Source organism: Pan troglodytes, chromosome X, assembly GCF_028858775.2.
Source record: "Pan troglodytes isolate AG18354 chromosome X, NHGRI_mPanTro3-v2.0_pri, whole genome shotgun sequence".
Lineage (NCBI taxonomy): Eukaryota > Metazoa > Chordata > Mammalia > Primates > Hominidae > Pan > Pan troglodytes.
Window position 1 is genome coordinate 146,257,286 of NC_072421.2, and position 23,780 is coordinate 146,281,065.

Here is a 23,780-nt window from a genome sequence, read left to right on the forward strand (position 1 = left end):
ATTCACCCCCTAACAAGCCCATTTCCTGAATTTCCCTTTTCTGAATGGCAGCAATTTTAACGATCCTCCAGTTGCAGTAGTAATCAGCTGCACAGTTCTGTCCCATCCTACGTAGAGGGAATTTAGGGGTACTTACCCCCAAAACCACTCTGGAGCTTCTGTCCATTCTTCTGCAATCTCTGAGAATAACATGGACTTAGGGAGCTGACTAAGAGTCATCTGCCTGCAGTCATTTTCAAATAACATTGTTATTGCAATTACCAAGTTGAGAAAAGCCTGCCCAACCACTACTTGGGCAATTGATAAGGTAATGAAAAAAACAAACAGATTTACTTTTTTATGTGAAGACAAAATGTTTGTAGGAAGCAGCTCTCACATTCTTTGTAAGCAGCTCTGCTCTGTGGATTTTCTCCGCATCTTTGACCAAGCCTGGCTTGTGACCATCTTGTTTTCCTATGGTAGTTCATTCTCTGTTTCTGTGGTGGGACACTGTGCCAAGAGAACTCGCTCAAGACCAAGAGACAGATCAGGCTGTTGTTCCACATTTTCTTTCCACTAAATCACAGTTTTCTTTCAAGGGAAGGTGGCTATTGTGAAGCTGTCAAACTAGCTGTTAAATGGGTTGAAGTGAAGGCTCCTATTAACAACAGCAGCTATCTCTGTCACATTCAAGTTCTGCAGACAGTTACAAGGCAATTTGGCCCTGATAGGTGGGCTATTAAAAATAACAAAAGGCAAGAAGAATGAGAGAGGAACACCCTTTTTACTTCCTGGTCTCAAAACTAAGGGGGCAACTGAATATTTCACACATGGACCTAGCCTGCAGTTAGTGTGGCCTTCATAATCTCACAGGGACAAGGCATCCTCCCTCCCTGGGTGTTTTCCTTTAGCCAGGTCTGGGAATGGAAGGTGGCAGTGGGGGAGACAGCAACAAGGTCTCTATCAAGTTCAAGGCGGCCAAAGAGTTCTGAATGCTGATCATAATTGGAAACAGTGTCACTGGTGAGGGCAGTATGTGTGCTGTGTGTGTGTGGTTGTGGAGAGCGGGTGGGGGGCAGTGATGATGCCCTCTGCATGAGAAAGAGCAGTGTGGACAGTTTTACAGTGTCATATCCAAGACTGTGAAGGTTAGACGACAGACAACCGGAAGAGAATTAAAGGGAAATTATCTCTCAGCTTAAGGGAGCCCCAACTTAAATTGGATTTGTGAGTTAACATTTGCCTTACTGTAGGAGTTACATACCAGTACAGGGCCCTGATAGGAGCCTGGCTACCTAACCCCTCGTGTCATGGTTTGGAAAATCAATTAGCCAGTGAAGGACCCAGCCTTGCGTAGACTCAGCAGAGGAGAAACTGCTGCAACCCAGGCAGTCTGCACCTCTGACTAGCAAGAATGGACACCTTTTTCTTCTGTTGAAATAGATTCAGAGTCCCATTTTGCCTGTACTTAATGAATTCATATATAACATGATCCTTACCCCAGCTTCTTCTGTAATCACTAAAATGTGAGCCTCCTTCCATCAGCCCTCACATCATATTAGAGCAACTCATCCAAATTGGCAGCCCACATTAACCACATGCCTGCCTGTGGGTTTTATTGCGAATGCGGGCAGGTGATTTGTATTGTTGCGAGGAACATTGCACAGACAGATTCCTTCTTTACTACCCTCAGGTTTGGAAATTCCAAAGTCAGGGAGGAGGAGAAGAGTCTTTGCCCACAGGATCTTGGCTTGGTCTCCACCCCATCCAGACAGCTGTCTCTTTAATATAATGCTTTGTCTCTCCTGGAAAGGACAAAGCTCTTTTCCCTTGGTGAGGCTTCTGCTGGTCATATCAATTGCAGTTTTAATGTAGGGAAAAAATACAGTGAGAAAGAGATTAGGCAGGAAAAAATAGCTCTTTTTCTCTGTGTTTTTCTTGGCAGATATGTCTAGGAATGCATTGGAGACCTTCTGCCATACTTCGTTATGTAGGACAGTAAGCAGAGTGGTTAGGGACATGGGCTTTGGAATCAGGCCACTGTGGATTGCCAGACCAGCTCTCCGTTCTTCTCTTGTCCAGCTGTGAGACTTTTTTTTTAAAAAAAAGACGGCTCTGTTTAGATGCATATAACATAAAACTTACCATTGTAAACTATACAATTCAGTGTTTTCTAGTATATTCACAGAGTTGTGAAACCATCACCACTATCTAATTCTAGAATATTTTCATCACCCCGAAAGAATCTTCATAACATTAGCAGTCACTCCCCTTGCCCCATCCCCCCAAGCCCTGGCAACCAGTCTCTTTCTGTCTCTACAGATTTGCCTGTTTTAGACATTTCATATGAAAGGAATCATGTGATATGTGGCCTTTGGTGACTGGTTTATTGCACTTGGCATAATATTTTCAAGGCTTATTCATGTTGTACCATGTGTCAGTACTTTCTTCCTTTTTATAGCTGAATAATCATTCATTTCATGGATCTATCACATCATGTTTATCCATTCCATCAGTTCATTGACATTTGTGCTGTTTCTACTTTATGTCTATTCCACAATGGTTAATGATGTTGAGCATCTTTTCATCTGCTTATTGGCCATTTGTCTTTCTGTGTCTGTCAGTCTGGGCTGCTATAACAAGAATCCCATAGGCTGGGTGGCTTAAACAACAAACACTTGTTTCTCACGTAAGTGGTGGTTGGGAAGTCCATGATCAGGATGCCAGTATGGTTGGGTTCTCATAAAAACCCTCATCCTGATATCCTCACATGGTAGAAAGAGAATGAAAGGAAGCAAGGTCTCTTGGGTCTCTTCTTAGAAGGTCTCTAATCCCATCATGAGTATTCAACCGTTATGACCCAGCCACCTCCCAAAGACTCCACCTCCTAATATCATCACATTGTGGATTAGAGTTTCAACTCTATATGACTTTGAGGGAGGGGGACACACAAACATTCAGTCCACAGTGGTATCTTCTGTGGAAAAATGTATATTCAGATCCTTCAGCCCTCACATCGTATTAGAGCAACTCATCTAAATTGGCAGCCCACATTAACCACATGCCTGCCTGTGGGTTTTATTGGGAATGGGGACAGGTGATTTATACTGTTGAGAGGGACATTGCACAGAGACATTCCTTCTTTACTACCCTCAGGTTTGGAAATTCCAAAGTCAGGGAGGAGGAGAAGAGTCTTTGCCCATAGGATCTTGCCTTACTGCAGGAGTTACACACCAGTACAGGGCCCCGATAGGAGCCCGGCTATCTAACCTCTCGTGTCATGGTTTGGAAAATCAATTAGCCAGTGAAGGACTGGGCCTTGCATAGACTCAGCAGAGGAGAAACTGCTGCAACCCAGGCAGTCTGCAATCCAGGCAGTGTGCACCTCTGATCAGCAAGAATGGACACCTTTTTCTTCTGTTGAAATAGATTCAGACTCTTTAATTGGGTTACTTATCATTTTATTGCTGAGTTTCCAGGGTTCCTTATAAATTCTGGATACTAGATCCTTATCAGATTTATGACCCACAAATATTTTCTCCCATTCTGTGTTTTCTTCTTAACTTTTTTAAACCTGAATTTCCTCACTTGAACAGAGAAAATACCAGTATAACCTCCCAAATTTCATGGAAAGAGTCAATGAAGTGATCCATTAGCGCACTTAGAGAAATGAATGTCTGGCACACATTAAGCTTACCTCAATAAGTCTTAGTTATTATTAGCTAGTATTGGCTGACTTGGATTTATTGTGAGACAGAGGCAAGGTGTAAGCCCTCAAGTCATAATTGTACATCTGACAGGTGTGATGTGAAAGGTTCAAAGTGCTTTGATTGAACTAACATGTTATTCCTAGGATGATTGGAGCAATTTTATTTGAGGGACTACATTTTTATTCTGAATAGATTTCCTAGTTCTAGATATTAAATACTAAGTCTTGGCCAGTATTGGGGTCTGCTATTCTCCACGTATCTATATTTACAGTTCTTTCTGATTCTATCTAGACAGCTAGTTACCTATCTATCAAGAATGTGAGTCTATGAATAATAGGATAGAAATAGCCAAGTTCTGGGGCAAGTACTCAGAATTGGCACCCTCTTACCTGAAGCCAAATCAGGAAAGAATAGAGCTCCAATTTCACAAGATGTTCATCCACTATATGTAAAACCTACTCTCATGTCTCTCTGTTGTTGCTTAAACTGCTTTCTTCAACCAGAGACCTGGTGATTTCCTCTACAGTGATTCTTTTAAGGCTGCTTCTAAATACATTGATATAAGAACCAGGCTCCAGTTTGCCTTAATATCAGTAATAGTGGAAGCAGTGGCATTTATCAAGTGCTCACGACGAACTCTTTTCACATAGTATTTCAGCTAATCTTTGCAACAACCGTCCAAAGTTGTTATAACTAGCCTTGTTTTAGAGACGAAAAAAAAAATGGCGACTCAGAGAGGTCAATTAGTTTGCCCAGATTCGTACACTTAGTAAATGCAAGAGCACAGGCTGGACCTGTAGTCTATTCAGCTCCCAACCCTTTGCTATTTCCTTTACATATTGTTACCCCTAAGGAAATTGAATTACAGAGCCCTTGATTGTTAGACAACTGAGTTATCTCCGTGTTTCAGAATTAGAAAGCCAATCCTTTCTAATTCGTTAGTATATGGTAATACAGAACAGTTTAGATAAGTGTGTCATTTGTTGACAGTGGCCCTCCCTTTTCTTGAGAATCCTCCTCTCCGGTTCAGTTTTTCTTTATGAGTCAGTGGCAGTGCTAAGATGATGGCCTTACGTGTGTTCAGCAGGGTCACAGGAATAAGAAAGACTCATGGTATATTGGTGAGCTACAGAGAATTCATTTGCCGCAAGTTGAAATTTGGAGAGAGATGGCCAAAATGACTCAACATGGTTGGCTTTCCACATCAATGTAATTGTGCCATGTGCTATAATTTATAGTGTAAACAAGTTTCCTGCAAAAGCTAAATATATCATGCAACTCATTTAACATGCACAGAAGGAGCCATTAAATTATTTCAGTCCCGTTACTCAAAATGTTCAGAAAATTCCTCTGTATTAGAGCCAGTGCAGGATTGGCTCTGCAGCCAAGTGCATCAACATAAATGTTGAATTCTCAGAAGGAAATGCATGCCTCATACTGTTACTTAGGGAAAATATATGCCCAGACATTGTGGAGCCCCTTCTGAAACAATTCTCATTTTGTTAAAACAATACTATCAAATTTTCAATCAGGTTATAAAGCATCTCTGCATTTATAAAGCTTGCAGACAATTGTGAATATCAATAAAAAGGTGATGTGTTTTTAAAAGATTAATAATTTATGAACCATGGAAATGGAAACTGAGGCTTTTTATGTCATTTTCTAATTTTGTCTACCTACGTGGAGAGAATGCCTTGTGGAAGCCATATGTGATGCCTTAAAACTGTTTAAATTGGAGTAATTATCAGAACAAATGGTGTCATTGGATGATATTAGTCTGTTTGTGTTCCTTCTGTCTACCCAATGAATCAACATTAATACATATTTTTAAAAACATTTGAAACATGGTCATCTGTGGTTTCTTTTTTGTTTTAAGGTACGTTTAAAAATTGATCTAACCTTCCATACGTACTAAAATATAACTTAGATTGAGAGTTTGCAGTTACATATTCCTTATGCAAAAAGGGAGTATCCTTCTCTACTTAGCTGTTAAAGAGTTTGGATAAGGGATGGATATAAAATTTTGTCAAGTATATTTTTGGCCTCTATTGAGGTGATCATCTGGTTTTCATCATTTTATTTGTTGATGACGTGCTATGTTCTACAAATAGACATTTCATTATCAAAATGTTTTAGCACCTCTGGAATGATACTAGATTAATATTTGATGATATATAGTTCAGTTGCATTTTAGGTAGATTTGAATTTTCAAGATTTGAAAAAGTTGATATAGTAATATTAAAAAGGTTCTCATTATTAAAAACATGATCTACTTCTGTTTCTGGCATGCAAAAGCTATTTGTGGCAAATATACAGTTACTTTCCTTTTTTCGATTTTTACTTTAACATGAGAACACATTTCTCTAGTTTGCCTTGTTTCCAAATAAAATGACATCTGATGTGTCAGGATAATTCAAGCTCAACTATCTTGAGCCAGTAATCACAGATGATAAAGATTGGGTGATTCCTATGTGCTAGGGGTTTGAAGTGAGATATTGCATTTAATAGTTATAGCAATTCTATAAGACACTCAGAAGTTCAAGGGATTTGATCTGAGGTGACACAGATAGTCAGAGTTTGAACTTGGGTCTATCTGACTGCAGTGCAAGCTCTATTGCTACACTGAGCTTTTCAGTGCACTCAGTAGCCACACACAAGTCAATTAGCTTTGCAAAGTGGAAAGTTACTGGTCTCTGAGGACTCTGAATATTGGCTAGTTCTTATGGATGTGTGTGCCCTTGGACCCAACATGTTACATGATGAGCTCTGGCTAGCTTAGCATGCATGCATCACCCCAGCAGAGAAACAAGTCCATTAGCTATTGTTCTGTTTATGGTAATGATACTACCAGCCTTTGTTAGAATTTAAATGTGGACAGCACATTCACAATGAGACCTTAGTAAATGAGAGTTATGTTCAGCAGGTCACCAGGATCTGAAACTCAGGTCTTGTAAGGAGTAGTTATCAACTTACAGGGATGTCTGGTGGTGTGGGGGAGCACTTTTACCATGGCACCCTGGAGAACCTGCAGGTATCCAAATAGGCCACATAAGCAGAGGCTTGAACCACAGCTAATCTGAGCCTTGGTGGAACATCCAGTGATCCTCCCAGAACAAGAGAGGACAAGAAGATTGTGAGATGTACTTTAAGGCCATCCCCCACTCACTTCCCTATCTCCTTTGGAATGCTATCATGAGACAGTTTCCCATCACCTCCTAGGTTCCGTTGAGGAGTTTTCTGTCCTGCCCTCCACTGAATAGAACTCTAGCCTATACAACTGCTAAGCCAAAGTCTAAAATTGACTCCTCAGCTACAGTGTGTCCTATAACTTGGTCTTCAGTCATCTGGCCTCTTTTGGTTGGTATCCTCCTTTTTGGTGTGTGGGACAAGAGTCGGGGGTCAGCTGGCACCTTTGGCAATTCTTCTTTTATTTTATTTCAAGCCTAGTTTAGTAAGTACTAAACTATCTGTATCTAAAAGTGGACCTGCATCTTTATTGGTTGAATTAGCCAGGCCTTGGCCTTGACCTTGCCCTGTCTTGTATGTGTGTGTAACAGGAGGTACTCATACTCATCTGCTGGAATGCTCACAGGGGTCCTGGGCTACATGTGCCCAAGAAGGTCTATCCAGCTCTACAGAGTTAAAATACTGTCAATATGGGTTAGAAAGCAATCTACCTCTTCCCCTAAACCAGAGTGTGGAGAGTGATTTTGATGCAGCCAAAAGAGCTGAGCATACAAATCAGGTGGGATTTCTATAAATAACTGAGCAACAATGCTGTCAACATTTTAGTTGGGCCTACATTGTCAGGCCTGAATGTTTTGCTTAAATAATCTGAAATAAAATGTGAATTCTTTATGCATCAGCATAAGGGAAATCCTATTTCCTGTGTCAATTCAGGTAAACAGGCCTTCTTGACAACCTTTCTCTGGAAATGGGTTTGAGAAATGGTTTAAAGCACTCCAAGCTAAAGTGTTCTGTTATCAGCAGCTGAAAATTTGCCATGCATCACATAGGACTAAGAATTGGTCCTTGCCCCCATTGAGTTTAATGTAAGACACAATGGCTGTCAGCAGGTATGAGTTGTAGTGCACTTAACAGCGACTTAGTATTTCAGTTGTTTTGGACAGCTTCCTTAGATAGATATTAATGGACCAACTCCATAAAGGAGTTATTTCCTTAATCATTTGACAATTAGGAGCTGATGTGAAGAGATGAGTAATGAAGTACGCTTTGTGATTGTACTTTGGAGGTAGCCACAGGGGTTTTTTATATCTAATCTGCTGTAGTTGCTCTAAGAAGGTGAAGGGAGACTGAGAGGGGCAATTCCAAAAGGAATTCTGCCTTTCCTCATCACTTGAGAATGGAAGCTAACCAGTGACTGGGTTGGTCTCCAAAGAGAATGCTGAGTACTAGAGACACTCTTCTGCCTGATAGAGAAAGGTCCTAGCTTAAGTCCTCACTTGGCATCTGAGCCTTATCAAAATGAAGAGACATTTGATAGACAGGCAGCCTAGTGTGAGGGAAGGCTTTGATGTCTGGTGGAATTCCTGATTTAAATTCAGTGTTCTTAGACAACCTTGAATGTTAGGATCATCAGTGTCCAAATTCAGTTGACTCCAATTCTGAAATGTCTCTAGAATCTGGTCTCCACTATTTTTACTGTCTGTGCCCTGACCCAGGCCACCAACCTGTGTTACCTGGAGTACTACGATGGCAGTCTAACTGGTTTCCTTGCTGCCTCCTTCTTTCAGTCAATCTATATTCTTTACTTCCTGAAATCTCACCGGCAAATACCAAGCCTCGTATATGGTCTTGAATGAATTCCTATTCCTCCACTTGGATGACTTTCCATATCACCCAGTATGACTCAAAGGAAATTCTTTCAAGATGACTTGTACCGCCCTACCAAAGAGCAGAACATCAGCTATCAGGGTCCATACTTGAAATTTTTTTTAAAGATAAAAGATTCTGTGTTCTCCCTTGGAATTATCCCCGCATTTGTTTTCAGGCCCAGGTTGATCTACTGAGTTATGGTCTTCTCTGGGGAAATTCACTCTTAGATGTTTTAACACACACACTTCTAAAAAATGATACAAGACTGTTTCGTTGTGAGTAACATTTTCTTGAAAGCCATCTGAATTCTATTAGACACTTTGTCATTTGCATGATAACTTGAGTTTCCACATTGGGAGGACATTGTATAACCCAGAGAAATATACTAAGAAAATGAAAATCAAATCCAAAATAGTGACAGTAGAGCAGAAAATTGGTATTGTGATGAATGTATGTGACCAATTCTAAGGAATTCCAAGGTTGAAGAGGTGACAGTTGATTGATTCAAGTCATATACGTCAGGGTTCATACTATTAGCTTTGGCTTGTGTATACAATATAGACATAGATTCATATGTATCACATATGCACCCAGACAAAAGGATAGTTACTCTACTATTCTCCTACTGTTGTTTGAGAACTCAGCACTGTAGGCTGTCAGGCTATGTGGCACTTTCTGAATCTCTGAGATACATATTATTTTTATTCCCATTGCATAGAGGAGAAAACTGAGGTTCAGAGAGGGTAGGTAAATTAAGCTCAAGTTCTCTTATTAAATCCTATGCAATATCGATGGAGTCACAACCATCTCCATAAAATGAGGAATCTTAACTAGATGAGTTGTTTTTAGGCTTTGTTCCTGCAAATACCTGGGAGTTAACAAAACAAACTACTTTAATCTTATTTGAGGTTTCCTGTAAGGTTTCATTTGGCTACACAAGAAAAGATTTTTTGAGTTTAAGAGTTTGAAAATCATTGGCTTAAAGCAAGGGTCAGCAAACTCTATTTTGATAAAGACCTAGATAATAAATGTTTTAAGCCTTCGTTTGGTAGCAACTACTCAACCTGGCCATTGTAGCTCAAAAGCAGCCGTGGATGATATATAATGAATGGGAGTGGCTGTAGTCCAATAACACTTTATTTATGGATAATGAAATCTAAGTTCCATATAAATTTTTATGTGTCGTGAAATATTATTCTTCTTTTGATTTTTTTACACATTTAAAAATGAAAAAAAAAACTGTTCTAAAATCATAAGCAGTACAGAAACAGACGGAAGGCTGCTTTGGGCTGAGGCCTTCAGTTGGCCAATCCCTAGACTAGATGGCCCCTAAGGGAACTCCTAGTTCTCACACTAAGGAGCCCAATTAATCTTATGAAATACCTATTTTCTGAACCCCTTGGAAAGCCATCAGCTACAGAAGACAATCTTTATCAGGCCCACGTGCCCATGGCAGGATGCATGTTTAGACCCTGCCTGTGGGCACAGTGGTTGGCACTGGGCTAGGGGTCCACCCCTGATAGATCTTGGAGATTTGTTCCTATAGAGTATAATACAGATTTTCAAACTGGTTGTCACTGCCACAGCCCTCAGACAGGGATTCTGTAGGATTCCCAGTGAGGTGGTGGCCACTGAATCAAAGTTTTAAGTTAAAACCTTAGGAAAATGAAATGTAGCTCCTCCTAAGGGGAAAAAACAGCCTGAGCACCTTTACTGCAGGGAAGAAGAATGAATTCCCTGAAAAATATCACCTCCTCTTCCTTATCACCTGCCTTCCTACCAACAAATGATTCAATGCTGTGGAGACTACAAAGCACTAGATAGGAAAATATATAACTCTCTGAGTAATTCTAAACCAGTCATGTTTTATTTCTTTTAGATTACTTTATGAAGAGGAAGTGCCCTTTAAGGAGTCAAGAGGGCTAAGTTACTATTCTAGAAGAGGGACCAGAGTAAGACTCTGCCTAATGAGAACATGCAAGCCCTCTCTAGGCTGTGTTATTATCCTCAAAGTCAATTGTGTCATTCATTTGGGCCATCAGAAACTTACTCTGATTGCTATGAACTCTGGGGTATTTAGAAAGACAATAATAATTTAAACCAGTAACCAGAAGACCCCAAACTCATTGGGCCAGAAGTTATAGCTCTATGTTTTAGTTAAGAGCTTAAAACCTGAGTGTAATAGCCTCCTCCCTCTCCTATATGACAGAGGTAGCAACACTGGTTCTGTCTCCAACATCATTACAAGTCTAGTCTCTGAGTGTGGACTATAGAGAGCAAGACTCCAGCTGCAAGGTAGAAGGTACAGGAAAGCACGTGGCAACTCCTAACTGGCAGATCATTCTCACAATTAAAGGTATTGAACAATAGAAAGGTATTGTTAGCTACCTATCAGAAAAAACATGTATGACCATATGTTAGGAATGTTGCAGTTCTCTCCACTAGGTGACACAGTGACATGGTGAAAGAGACAGCACTCTCAAGTACTTCCAACTGGAAGAGTACATCTGAGAATCAGTCACCAGCATTGCAGCTAGCACCGTAGATACCTTGAAGCTGGAATCTAGCCAGTATCAAGTGCTGCTGTCTGCCAAGAGGAACACCATTTTGTAGTTCACAAAAAGGCACTGTGTAGGCTTGCAAGTCCTGAGAACAACTCAGTGTCCCAACGGTTGTTTCTGAGCAAGGATTCTGGATCAACTAGGAGCCTATTATGCCCAGTCTTGCACGCAAACTTCAGAGACAGATGTGTGTTGGAACAGCTTCCTGAGAGTGACAGGCCTAAAGACACGGTGCTCAAGGTGAGCACAACTTCAAGTGGGGGGTTGCCCTTGGTTCATTTCTCTGGATCAGCAGGTAGCTTCCCAGGTATAAAGGTCAGAACATCGGGGCCACTCATTTTTTTCTGAACTCTCACTTGGTACGGTCTGGATGTTTCCTCTTGCAACTGTCTTTCAAATTTCTGGGATAACTTAAGCACTCCAAGAGGATCTAAGAAAACCCAAGACAGATCTGATGGATTTAGGCCATTTCTAGAAGAGTAAACCAAAGCTCCGAAACTTTCCAAACTCCTTTATAGTCTTTGAACCTCTCCTTATTTGGTCATGGTTTCCAATGATGTGTGGGGCCTGATACCTCTGCCAGCCTCTAGGTTAACACATCAGCTTTTAAAAATTATTATTCCCACCTCTACAACAAAATTCCTTTGACAATAATAATAACAATATCAATAGTAACCAAGATGAAAGTGATAGCTGGTAGCTGTATTGGCTCCTAGGCAATTTGTATAAACTTTATTTTCTAATTCTAAAAATTGTCCAGAGTAGGTATTATTATTGCCCATTTTAACATATAGAAAATTGAGATTCAAAAGATCTTATTTACTGTATTAAAAAAAAAATCCGTTAGGAATTCCTGTATTTGAACTCAGATCTGTTTGGCTCTCGAGACCTTGCTCTTAAGTCCATGCTGACTCAACCAGGGGCTTCTTCCTGCAGCCTTCTATAATGTTTCAAGCCCTCTATTTTTCCCTCTTCAAAATCATCTAAGCATTCCACTATGTAAATTGGCAAGGTTTTTGGAGAGTGATCTTATGATTTTCTGGTTATCATTCACATGGGACCTGTCATGTCATAGTGCACTAGAATGTTTCAGTGCAAAGAGCCCTTGGAGGCCACTAGGTTCAGCTTGAAGCTCAGAAAACCAAGGACAAAGATCTTCTTTTGGTCCATTCCATCTCATCCAAATTTCACTATCTGAGCTTTTATAGGATCATCTCCTCAGGGCAAGAACTTGGTTTTTTGTTCACAGTTTTATAGATTATTCTATGTCTCAATACTACAAATTATAGGTCATAGTAAAACTAAAAACAGCATTTTTACACCAAGATGAACATTGTGGATGACTAGACCCTGAACAGACAACAAACTTCACTAAGGAGGTCTAATTGGTTCTGTTTTCACCTAATTGAAAAGTTGAAGAACAATGTCTGTTTTTTTTAAGATCACACACACAGGCATACATTTATATGAGCAATTTTTTTCACATTATGTGTCATGAATTTGTCTATGGAATTATAACCTCATGAAAAGAGATTACCATTTTTCTGCTGAGACGACCTTAACTGCATTGGGTGTGAATGGTGCTGCTATAATAATTAAATCTAAAATCTTTCATAATCCTACGCTTTCCCTAGAGTAATGTTCAGCATTAGCCAAGGATGAAAATGCAAACAAGTACATGTATATTCAATAATAAAGCTTAATAGGTCAGGGAAGAAGAGGAATGAAATGAATGCCTGGTTCCTCCAGAGATAACTAATAGTAATTTGCTTCCTAGTTACTTCTTTGACTTGTGTTTACTGGGACTTAAATGTATGCATCAGATTTTCCTTTATTAACATCCAAATCCATACCAAGCTTGTTGCATGGTGGGGGTGTGGGGAGGTTGTTTAATGTGGATCGCTATTTCCAGAACTGTACATTGGAGTGCATTTCATCTCCATGTTAAAAATCATATAATGTTGATTGGAGAGTAAAATAACTGCTGAGCTCAGACCTCTGTGCTCTGACTCTGGATGTGCTACTTCTACCTGAAGGAGAGAAACCAGAAGACCACAAGCACATTTCTACATCTGGCCTTGAGATGCCCTTAGACATTTCCCAAGTCATCATGGATTACCTTCAGATTGTTCAGAAAATTAAAAGGAGAGGAGCGAAGGCACACAGAAACTTCTGCTTCTGATTACTTTTTAATAGTATTAATGAAGTCCATTATTTCCAACTGAGATAGCTTTCCAAATTAATGGTGCCCCGCATTATTAGTTTTGTGCTTTCATAATGCACTTTCACATGCATTAGCTCCTGTTATGCTCACCACCACCCTCCTGTGATGGAACCAAAGTGTTATCCCATTGAACAGATGAGGGACACAGATGAACCTCAGAGCTGGTAAGTTACCCCAGATATCGGGGCTTATGATTAGCCAGCAATTGAGTCCCAGTATCTTGACTCCATGCTAATGTTTTCTGAGGTTTCTGTTATTGCTGTCAATTTTATTGAATATACCATCTTTTATAAGTTGTACACTCTAGGAAAACCTTGTATACTCCCAATTCTAGCTGGAGATGATCTAGGTTCCACGTTTGCCTCCGTGATTTCTAGCTGTGTGTTCACAAGCAAGCTCCTTAACCTGTCTAAACCTCAGAGTCTCCATCTGAAAAATGCAGCTGTAACATCATCTCCTTCATAGAAGTATTGTGAGGACCAAATTCCGTGCTGCTGGTCAAATACTTAGTTAGGACTTTCTCTGTCTCTGAAAATTGACCCTCTAAATGCAGGAATTATTTACCATTTCTTTTGCTGAATACTTGGATATAAATTAACACATAGACATTCCCTAGATGTATTGAGATACACACACACACACACACACGGAAAGTAAAGCCATTTATAATAACAAGCATAGGTAGTTTGTAAATATTTGAGTTCTATAGCTTATGAGAATGATACAGTCTTCATTTCCCACAATGTGTTGTAAAGAATTATTTGTTAAGAGTCAGAAGTCTGCAACTGCAAAAGAAATACCAAGATACATTTTTTCTCCTTCTCTAAGATCTTCAAAACATCCATTAGTCTCTTGAAGGACAGTCATAAATCCTGCAAATTTAGTTTATCCGAAAGCCACTCTAACAGTTGTCCTTCCCAGCAATCATCCTTTATATCAGTCTTTGGTTTGCAGACCTCAGTGTACACATTCTAGTGTTATGTGACTGAGCATGAAAGTGGGGGAGCTGTGCTTTTTTTGGAGAGTTATTGGATATCCACTCTGCCCTGACTCTCCTTTCAATATTTGAACATAACCTCGGAAGTAACTTTCCCCCTATTTATCAAATTAGAAGCTTCCTTTTCCCTTCTGGCTTCTCTTCTGGAAAAACACCCAAGTGGGATTACAGAGATGGAAATTTTAGGAGTGGCTCCAGCACTAACTATTAATAGCTGGGTGAGCTTCAGCAAAGCAATTCACCTCTCTGAATCTTTCCTTCCTTGTCTGCAAAATGAGGCCAGTAGACTCTATCATTTGTGGGAAGATGCTGTGAAGCACAGTGAGGTGAAAATGCTGCACCCTCTGCCCTCATGGGAATTACGGACTAGTGGGGAGAGATTCAGTGGAAAGCTGTGCTGTGATCCAGCTGGAGCTGAGGGTTGGGTAGAGGAAAAAAATATTCTTCCTGAGATGAGAGTTCTTTCTAGAAAGCTTTTGTACAGAAAGTGGGATCACTGGGCTACAAAGGATAAATAGGATTTCCAGAGGTAAGAAAGAGATTTCTAGCCCTGGAGCTGAGCCTGATGCAGAGCCTAGATGCAAGAAAGAGCAATATATGCATAGGAAATGGTCATTGGTCCAGAGAGGCTGAGACTGTCCCTTCTTGAAGCCTAAGGATGAGGTATAAAGTTATATATAATAAATAAAAATATGAACACCAATAGGTCTTTAAAGACAGTGTAGCTGGAATTTTAAGATAATAAGCTATTCGTCCTGCTGTAGCTCACACTTGGAGAGGATGCCACTGGAATTAATATCCCTATAGAAACAAAAGGCTTTGTGGCTCCATAAACAATCTTGAAAGTGCTAGTTCATCACCAAAATCCAGACCACTCATTTTTCAGGTGCCTTGCCTTAGGAGAGAAAGATTTCTTATCCACATCATGAGCTTACATCTCTCAGATCAAATTTTACAGGAAGAGATCGGTCATATATCAGAAGGTTAATGACTAGCCATTTCTCTCCCAGCTCTTTTGCGGCCACCCAGCTACCCAGCAGCAGAGGGCACTGAAAGGCAGTGCAGGTTCACTGTGCCTTTTACCTCCGTCATCCAGAGAGACCCAGCAGGCTTTGACAACAGCCTCCAGAGCTAGGGACGGTTATCATGCCCCTCTTCTTTCATGGGAAACTCTGAGCACCTTGTCCTGTAGAGATCCAGTGCCACATCCCACATACACAGTGATTGATCAGTACATTTATTGCACTTTTAGTAGTAAAAATGTATAGAATCCAGTCATCTCTGGAGATGCTGAAATAGTATTTTCCCCTTGATTTAGGGGAAGGTAGAGAGGGAAGATATGTGCAAATATGATATAAATATAAGAGCTCAAATATCTAATTAGCTGAAACAATCTTGGTTCCCTCTACACCTTTGAAGGATTTGCAGCTGTCAGATTGTAGCTCCAATACTTTATTCTCATTGCAAGATGTATCCGAGGATGATTTAGAAAATATGCCTTCTAACTCAAACACCACTCTGATCTCTTTGTAGGATGCTTGAGGATGACCTGAAGCTGAGCAGTGATGAAGATGACCTTGAGCCTGTGAAGACCTTGACCACTCAGTGCACTGCCACTGAGCTCTACCAGGTTAGAAGAGCTTAGGGCTTTGTTTTGGGACTAAGAGGGGAGCAGGAGGAACTGGAATGGCTTTGACATGCTTTGACATGCGCAAACTTCCCCATGCTTTATCTCTGGGCTTTGGAGAGAGGGAAAGAAGCAAAGATGAGCATAGTGTTCTGGAACAGGTCAAATCAGTTCAAACTTTCATTAAAGCTATAGGAAGGAGATGCAGAGCTCTTTAAAACTGCTTTCAACCCCCTCCCATCTCTCTCTCTGTTCCATACACAAATGCTGGTCAGTGGTAAGCAATAGAGATTGTCTTGCCCTCTCTTGGACTACTTATTGTCTTGGGTGAGGTATAATTTTCATTTGGTGACTCTGGTGTGAGGCTTGGAACCCATACTCATTAATTTAGATATAAATGTGATGCTTCATTCACCTTTCCCAGATGCACCATTTCAGAATGCAGCTGAGAATCAATACGCAACATCTTGCCATTAAATGAACCTTTAGGCAGAAGACATTTGGCAAAAACTTGCGGCTGCCCTTGTATCCTTCTATCCCACATTTTAAGCATTTACAGTATTTTACCACCAAATGAGATGGCAGGAATGTGTGTTTTCAGCATTTCAATGAGACTGGACTTTATGATTTGAAAAGGCCAAGTATCATGTATGACTCATGAGAATGGCAACCTAGTGTGTGGTGTCAATGATGCTTGCACATTTTCTCCTTGAGAGACAACTGTCTCGAATGTGGGGTCCTTCTGGGTGTGCTTATCACCTCAAGTGAGGAATGCAGAAGGATTGCCTTTCTTTAAATCCAGTACCTGACCAAGATCTTCCTACAGTGAAGTCTGCTACATTATAAAACAGACTGTTTAAAGGAATGCTCATGCACTCGTATTTCAAGAGAGTTAACAAATATGGAATTCCATGTTCATTGAACATTTCATGAGGAAGAGCCTACAAAGAAAAGCTTAGGAAAAATTATCAAGGCTCAGCTACTCTATTCTCATCTACAGCTGTTTACCACACTAGAACTCCTACCATTCTGGTATACTTTAAAAATCAAATCCATCTTCAACGTTATGTGGCCAAAACTTTTGCCTACTTTACTTTCTCCACTTTCTTGTGCTTGAATTTTAATAATATGTAAAAAATAATTGCATCTTTGCAAGTTTAGTGCTTTATCAAGAACAACCACAGGGTAAGTGCAGACTACATAGTGCTGGCCTAAGCCAATTTCACAACTGTTTCCCAAGGGCTTGCTGTACATTTACTGAATGCAAGCTGTCTCCCTCCTACTTGAGTTGGGCTTCATAGCAAATGTAAAATGCACACTTAATTTCCAAAAATTGTCATTTCTCCTTCACACATTTAATACGCCAATAGCAGGAGCATCATATTTGTAAGTAAAACAAAAGCAAAAATGAAAACATTCTAGATCATTGATTTTGACAGATAAAAAGTTGCCTTTTAATGGAAATGTTTAAAGTAGAATTCAATAATAATTGAAAGTAGATTTTGCACATTGACTTCCTCTTTATGTAATTATATGAATGTAATCTACTTTTTAACTTATAAAGTTATTTTCTGTATTTATCTCAAAATTGGCAAAGGGTCTGTTGGCCTGAATCATCTGAGTTTTAGGGTATGTTCACTGACTTTTTGTAAGTGCTGAGACTCTCAGATGATCAGGATTGGTGGGTTGGAACCTTTTTATGACATGTTGCCGCTAGTCATGATGTCTTCCTCAAAAAGGCTTAGGTTCTCAGTGAAAATTTGATGGGGAGATTGAACTAGGGGCTCTAAGGTGAGGCAAAATGACAACTTATTCCCTCTAGCTGAGTCCTAGGAGCAAGATGTAGGCACAAGGTTATAAACATTTGCAAATGAACCCTCCTTGTAGAGTTTGAAGATGAGTTACAAGGCCTGGAAGGCTATAGACCAAAAGAGAATGCTTGTGCAGTAGTGGCAGCAGTAATACTAGCAATGTTTGCAGAGCTCTGCTTTTAGGATGCATAATGTCGTTTTGTAAAAGTAAATGGGTTGAAATAATTTTCTTTTTTTATTGCGGCAAAATTCACATAACATAAAATTAACCATTTTAAAGTGTTCAGTTCTGTGACACTTAATACAATCACAAGACTGTGCGTCCATCCCAGTTCCAGAATTTTTCATCACTCCAAGTGGAAACTCCATACCCATTAAACAGTTCCTCCCCATTTCCCCCTCCCACTAACCCCGACAACTGCTAATCTACTTTTTGTCTCTATGGATTTGTCTATTTCATGTAACTGGAATCCTATAATATGTGACCTTTTTTGTCTGGCTTCTTTCACTCACCATAATGTTTTCTTGGTTGTTCGATGTCATGTATCAGTACTTCGTTTTGTTTTATGGCTAAGTAGCATTCCATTGTATGCATAAACCACATTTTCTTTATCTACTCATCATTTGATGGACATTTTGGTTGTTTCCAACTTTTGGCTACTGTGAATAGTGCTACGGTGAAGATTTGTATATAAGTTTCACATGGACATGTTTTCTTTCTGGTGTGTACCTAGAAGTGGAATTGATGAGTCACATGGTAATTCTACAGTTAACTTATAGAGAAATCACCAAAATCATTTTGTTTTAGATAATATAGTGCCATGCATATAACATAGTACTGTTCACTCATCTTTGAATTGGGACAGTCATACCTCCAGCACCATCATAAGGAGGAGTACTGAGACTACCGTATTTGGAACCACTCTTGCTCTATGCCAGGCACAAGCTAGGTGTGGTGTCTCATTTGAACCTTACAGCAAACCTTAGCAGTAGGTTTGGGCCTCCTGGCTGAGCAAAAGAATTGCGGAGTCGTTCCATTTGTGGCAGAATGATTGGGGAGAAAGCATACAGACAAATGAATTGGTCCATAAAACTGTGCTCAAGAGCCCAGACAACACTGCTGGTTTCAGCTGACATAATAGTTAGAAATGGCTCAGAACCCAGTGGCTGCATTCGTGCAGACATAGTCCAATAAAAAAGCCATTTGCTTTCTGGAGACGTCCCCAAATCATCTCATCCATAATCATCACACCTTGACTCATTTGAAGAAACTCAAATTATCCAGGTGTAGTGAGTACACAGCAATCTTTTTCAAACAGTATCTAAGAGCTTATAATGTGGGCTTAGAGCATAAGCATCCCCAAGAGAATACATTTCAAATACATGTATGAAAATGAAACACAGGATCAAGTTGTGTCAGCTTCTAAACTGGCATTTGGGTACCGAGTATCTTACAATCAGAACAGCCTCCCCTTTTTCTGCTACTTCCACCTTCCACAGCAGTGTTAGCCATGCTGAGCCAGGTGACAGGTCATGTGCACAAACACAAGCAGAGCAAGTAGGGTATGTTTAAATGCTAAATATTATTCCCTCAAATGGGAAAATGGAACATGAGTCCAGAATGGGGGAATTATAATATATAAATTAAAGATGCCAAATGGTCAGCCATAGAGACTCATGATCATAAGAAAACATTTTTAACAGAAGATTTTACCTTCGAATGACTCTTTAAAGTCAGAGATATATAATCACACATGTACATGGCTTCAATGAAGACACGATAGTGATTGCAGCCTGAAAATACCTGTTAAAACTTTGTGTTTTCTCTCCAGTCCTCTACTGCATTTGACTTTCTTGGTTGGGACTATTTGGGCAGCAGACATATGCATGCTGTTTTCTAAGGTGGTGGGACAATGCTGGGACAGTGTAGGAGAGTGTGTGAGAGTATAGCTGTATTGTTACACGGACATGGCTTTGAATTCTAGCTCTGCCACTCTGAAACTGGTTGACCTTGGGCAAAGACCTAAGTACCTATAAAATAGAGGTAAAAATAGCACCTTCTTCATTGGGTCATGCTGGGGATTCAATGATTAGGTCAATCAATACAGGCAAAAGCACCTGATGCTATGCTTAGCACATAGTAAGTACTCACCACTTTACGTGATAATAATCATCATTGTTATGGGTGCTACTAATGATCTAAAAAGCTTCACATTCTTTGAGATGCTACATATATTTACTTTCCCTTTTCTTGTAAGGAATGGGATGTTAAAGACAGCTGCTGGGTTTTCTATCCTGTATATGGCAAACTTGAATGAAAATGTCTGTCATCCTAAAGTTTATTAGCTGTGTGCCTGGCCATGAGTAATTTTAAATGTAGATATTAAGAACATAGTTTTTGGAATAAAGAAGCCTGGGGTTTAATCCCAGGCCTCAAATACTAGCTGTATACTAGCTGTATGGCATTGGGAAAGTTGTTTAACATCTCTAAGTCTCAGATCTCTTACCAGTAGACTGGAATAAACCAGCCTTGTCTAACTCATAGGAGTATTGTAAGGATCAAGTGAAGACAGTGTATAAGAAAATGCCTTGAACTACAAAATAGGTGGTTACTCTTCCTTGTGGTCCTTTTAAACATTAACTGGCAGCCCTCTCTTTAGTATCCATAGGGAAATAGACATAGCCCTTCATTTTGGCCTAGGTATCCATAGGGATCTGTTAGGAACTGCATTGCATGTCTTAACTGGCCCCCAAAGGCAGCCATCAGATATGAATGACCTTAACTTTCCTTTAAGCCCTGACAACTTTTAAACTAGAGATCCCAGAAAGAAAGGCTAGGTTGCCAATGATCTGCACCAAGTCCTCCAGGAAATGATGTGTCTCCAAAAGAGTTTTTCTTCCAAGGATTGGCATGGGTGGAGAGTTGATTCATACCCTTCTATTGCAGTTCTTACCTTCTCTTTCTGAGCTTATGCTGTGCCCTAGAGAAAGGCTTGAAGGCTCTTCTAGGATGCTATACTCACCTTGGCTGTCTCTCAGGAGCTATCCCTGAATGGGAGATAAATAACTATTTGAAGTTGACATTAGACATTGCAAACATCCAGAACAGTGTTGGAATTAGACATAGTGCTATGTACTTAGTGTCTGAATAAACATATGTGCTGCAATGTATTTTTTAAGTTTGATATCAATGGCATGGTTGAGATTTGGGGGCCACATGATGTCTATTACCTGGCTGACTACATTTTTTGCTTCTCAGCTGCCACTGGTGGCATCATAGATATAAAATCCAGCCCTGGCCTTCCCCATGAAACACTTATTGAATTTCCATTTTCAAGCCAGTCCTCCAGGGTAGGCAGAGATGGCCACTGGGGTTTGGCTAGGGAGTGGCCTGACCCAGGAGGACAGACGTTTTGGGAGTGGGAATATGTTATGTTCTCTGTATGCCCCTGCCTCATACCACTAAACCTCTGGTTTTTCTTTTTGTCAGTTTTTCTTTTCGTTTTTCTCGAGGTTAAAGGAACCCCTGAAAATCAGGAGTTAAACCTGGAATCAATTTTCATTTACAGCTGAGAAGCAGTTATTGATGCTATGCTTGCAGTTCAATAAAAGATCTAAAGATATAGACCTTGTGCTTCTCTTTCAATATAAGCAGCCTAATCAGTCTCAAATGTTTTTTTAACAAAGAAATTGTATCGACAGGTTTATTAAAATTGCTGTCTTTAAAGTTTTAAACTATCCGCAATTTGACTTATTCCAAAGGCTTCTAGAATGTGTGGCGGGCAAACTCCAAAGCTCCCTCCAGCACATGTTCTTAGAGCCAGGTAAACATCTGCTTAATGTCTAATTGAGTGATATTATGATGTCTGATTTCCACAGCCCTAAACATGTAGTCTGGTGTCCACAGGTAGCGGGATGGCTTGTGATGCCTGGGTTCTGAAGCCTAGTTAGATCTGGCCATGGCTGTCTCATGCCCCAGTTAGCTCACATTGGCATTAGAAGCAGCAGACTTTAGAAATCTAAAAGCCATAAAAGAGATGGGTCTTGTTAGAAACTTCCTTTAGGGCATTATAACATTAATAACATCTTATTAATATGAATTAGATTGAAATATTAGATGACTTCATTTAGCACAGTTAGAAGTTCAGAAAACATTTGATATGACTGAAAATGTTCAATTAGTGACCAGGTTCACTAAAAGACCCTACTTAAAGCTTGGAGTAGTAGGCTAGTGCTTTAAAAACAGAACTGAACCATTAAAATTTTCTTTGAACACAAAACATTCTAATGTGTTGTGTCTGGGCACGTGATTGTGAGTAGCTCCAGTGTACCCAATTTTATTTAACCCCATCTTATTTCTTTTTCTGCCAAAGAAGTATGCTGGTATTCTGTGAAATGTTCACTTAATTGAAAGCATATTAATTACTGGAGATGTATGGACTTTCCAACTAGACACTAGTAGCAGAGTTGCACCTTAAGCATATGAGCATTTACAGAAAACAATAATCTTCTTAGATCTTCCCCTCCACTTCATAGTTTTGTTTTTTCTTTTTTTAAATCTTCAGATTACTAATTACCGAACACAAAAAAGTTGCTTTTAATCCAGTTTCTTTAATCCAGGTCTTATATTTGATCCATTTTGATTTGTTTGTTGTTTGGTGGTGGTCATGGTCATGGTTGTTGTTCTTGTTGAGCGAGCTTACTGGCCTGGTTGCTATTTGAGAATTTCAAATGAAATAATTACATAGCCACCGAAGACCCAAACATTCTGGCAGCTTTGGGATGTGTTCCTGATACCTGTGATGCACACTGAACTTTCAGAACCTAGTAGCCACATTAACTTGAAAGCCCGCATTTATATTTTAAGTTTGCTAATGAAAAAGATGCAATGAATTTTACTCCTGCTATCAGCTGGCTCTTTTGAAGTTGGTGTGCTGTATAGAATACATTACTTGTGACAACAGATACTCTTCCCTGCTGTAATCGGTCCTATTTTGTAGCCACAGTTCTCCCTCATCATACTGAACAAGTTGTTACCTCCCCAAGGTTTCTCTGCATTTCTATTTACTTTGTTATCAGCAGAAAGGCTGGGGAAAGCCTCTTCAGTAATGACATCGATACGACACACACAGCAAGAGAGGTCAGCCTGTCAGAGCTCTAGAAACAGCAGATGGATTAGGATGAACCTGGGTGCAAAATAACTTTGATAGAGTCTTTTAATGTAAACAGTTTATCTGTCATTGCCTTTCATTGAAATCCCTCACAGAATGATAGCATTCGGGCCGTTAAGGTTACAGAATGTAGCTGAATAAAACCCATACATTGTCATACTCAAACTCTCCACCAATTAGAGAATGAGAGGACATTTTAATTTATTCATTAAAGACAGGAGAGTAAATAGGATAACATATAAGGTTAATAGAATAACATTGGCCTTCATATTCCCAAGATTGTATTTCCCATTTGGCTATATTAGCACAGAGACTAGATTAATAAGAAACTGCTTAGGGCTTGTATGATGTGGTTTTTAATATGCTTGAGACAAGTCTGTGACTGTTTAGAAACCTGTGTGCTGAATTTTTTTATTACAATTAGGTCTTCTCCTTTAGTACCAATTTTTTTGACTTGTAATCTATATACAATAGAATGCTCTGAGCATACAGAGATGCATAGAAGTGTAATGTTTTTATGTATTGTGCTTATCTCATGGTCAGTAATGACCAAATACTGGCTAATGTTTAATAAACTTTATGAATTATCCAACTACGAGCATTTCAGTTGCAAAGCCAATAGCTCTTTTGCTTAGCTTAGCACTTTTCTACAATGACCTTAAGTCAGACACTGGTGAGGGTATGTTGCTTGCCCCAAGATCCAAACAGAAACAAAAATGGATATGATCTGTCATTTCAAAATAGATAATTCTCATATATGACAGGGATGACCACAGCCTTTTCACCCACAAAGAGCACACAGCACATATATGGTTCTGTAAAGAGTGTGGCAGTGAGAGAGCAGCCACCTCTGGAAAGCTGGGG

The 23,780-nt window shown here is 39.8% G+C and overlaps 1 protein-coding gene across 12 annotated transcripts in view; it reads left to right on the forward strand.

Moving 5' to 3' along the window:
* The window catches only part of AFF2 (ALF transcription elongation factor 2), a 491,337-nt gene that overhangs the window by 368,100 nt on the left and 99,457 nt on the right, over nucleotides 1-23,780 (forward strand). For all 12 annotated transcript variants that reach the window (XM_016942631.4, XM_016942637.4, XM_016942634.4 and 9 more), the window contains 1 exon segment: nucleotides 15,841-15,937. In XM_016942631.4, coding sequence (XP_016798120.2) covers nucleotides 15,841-15,937 — 97 coding nt within the window.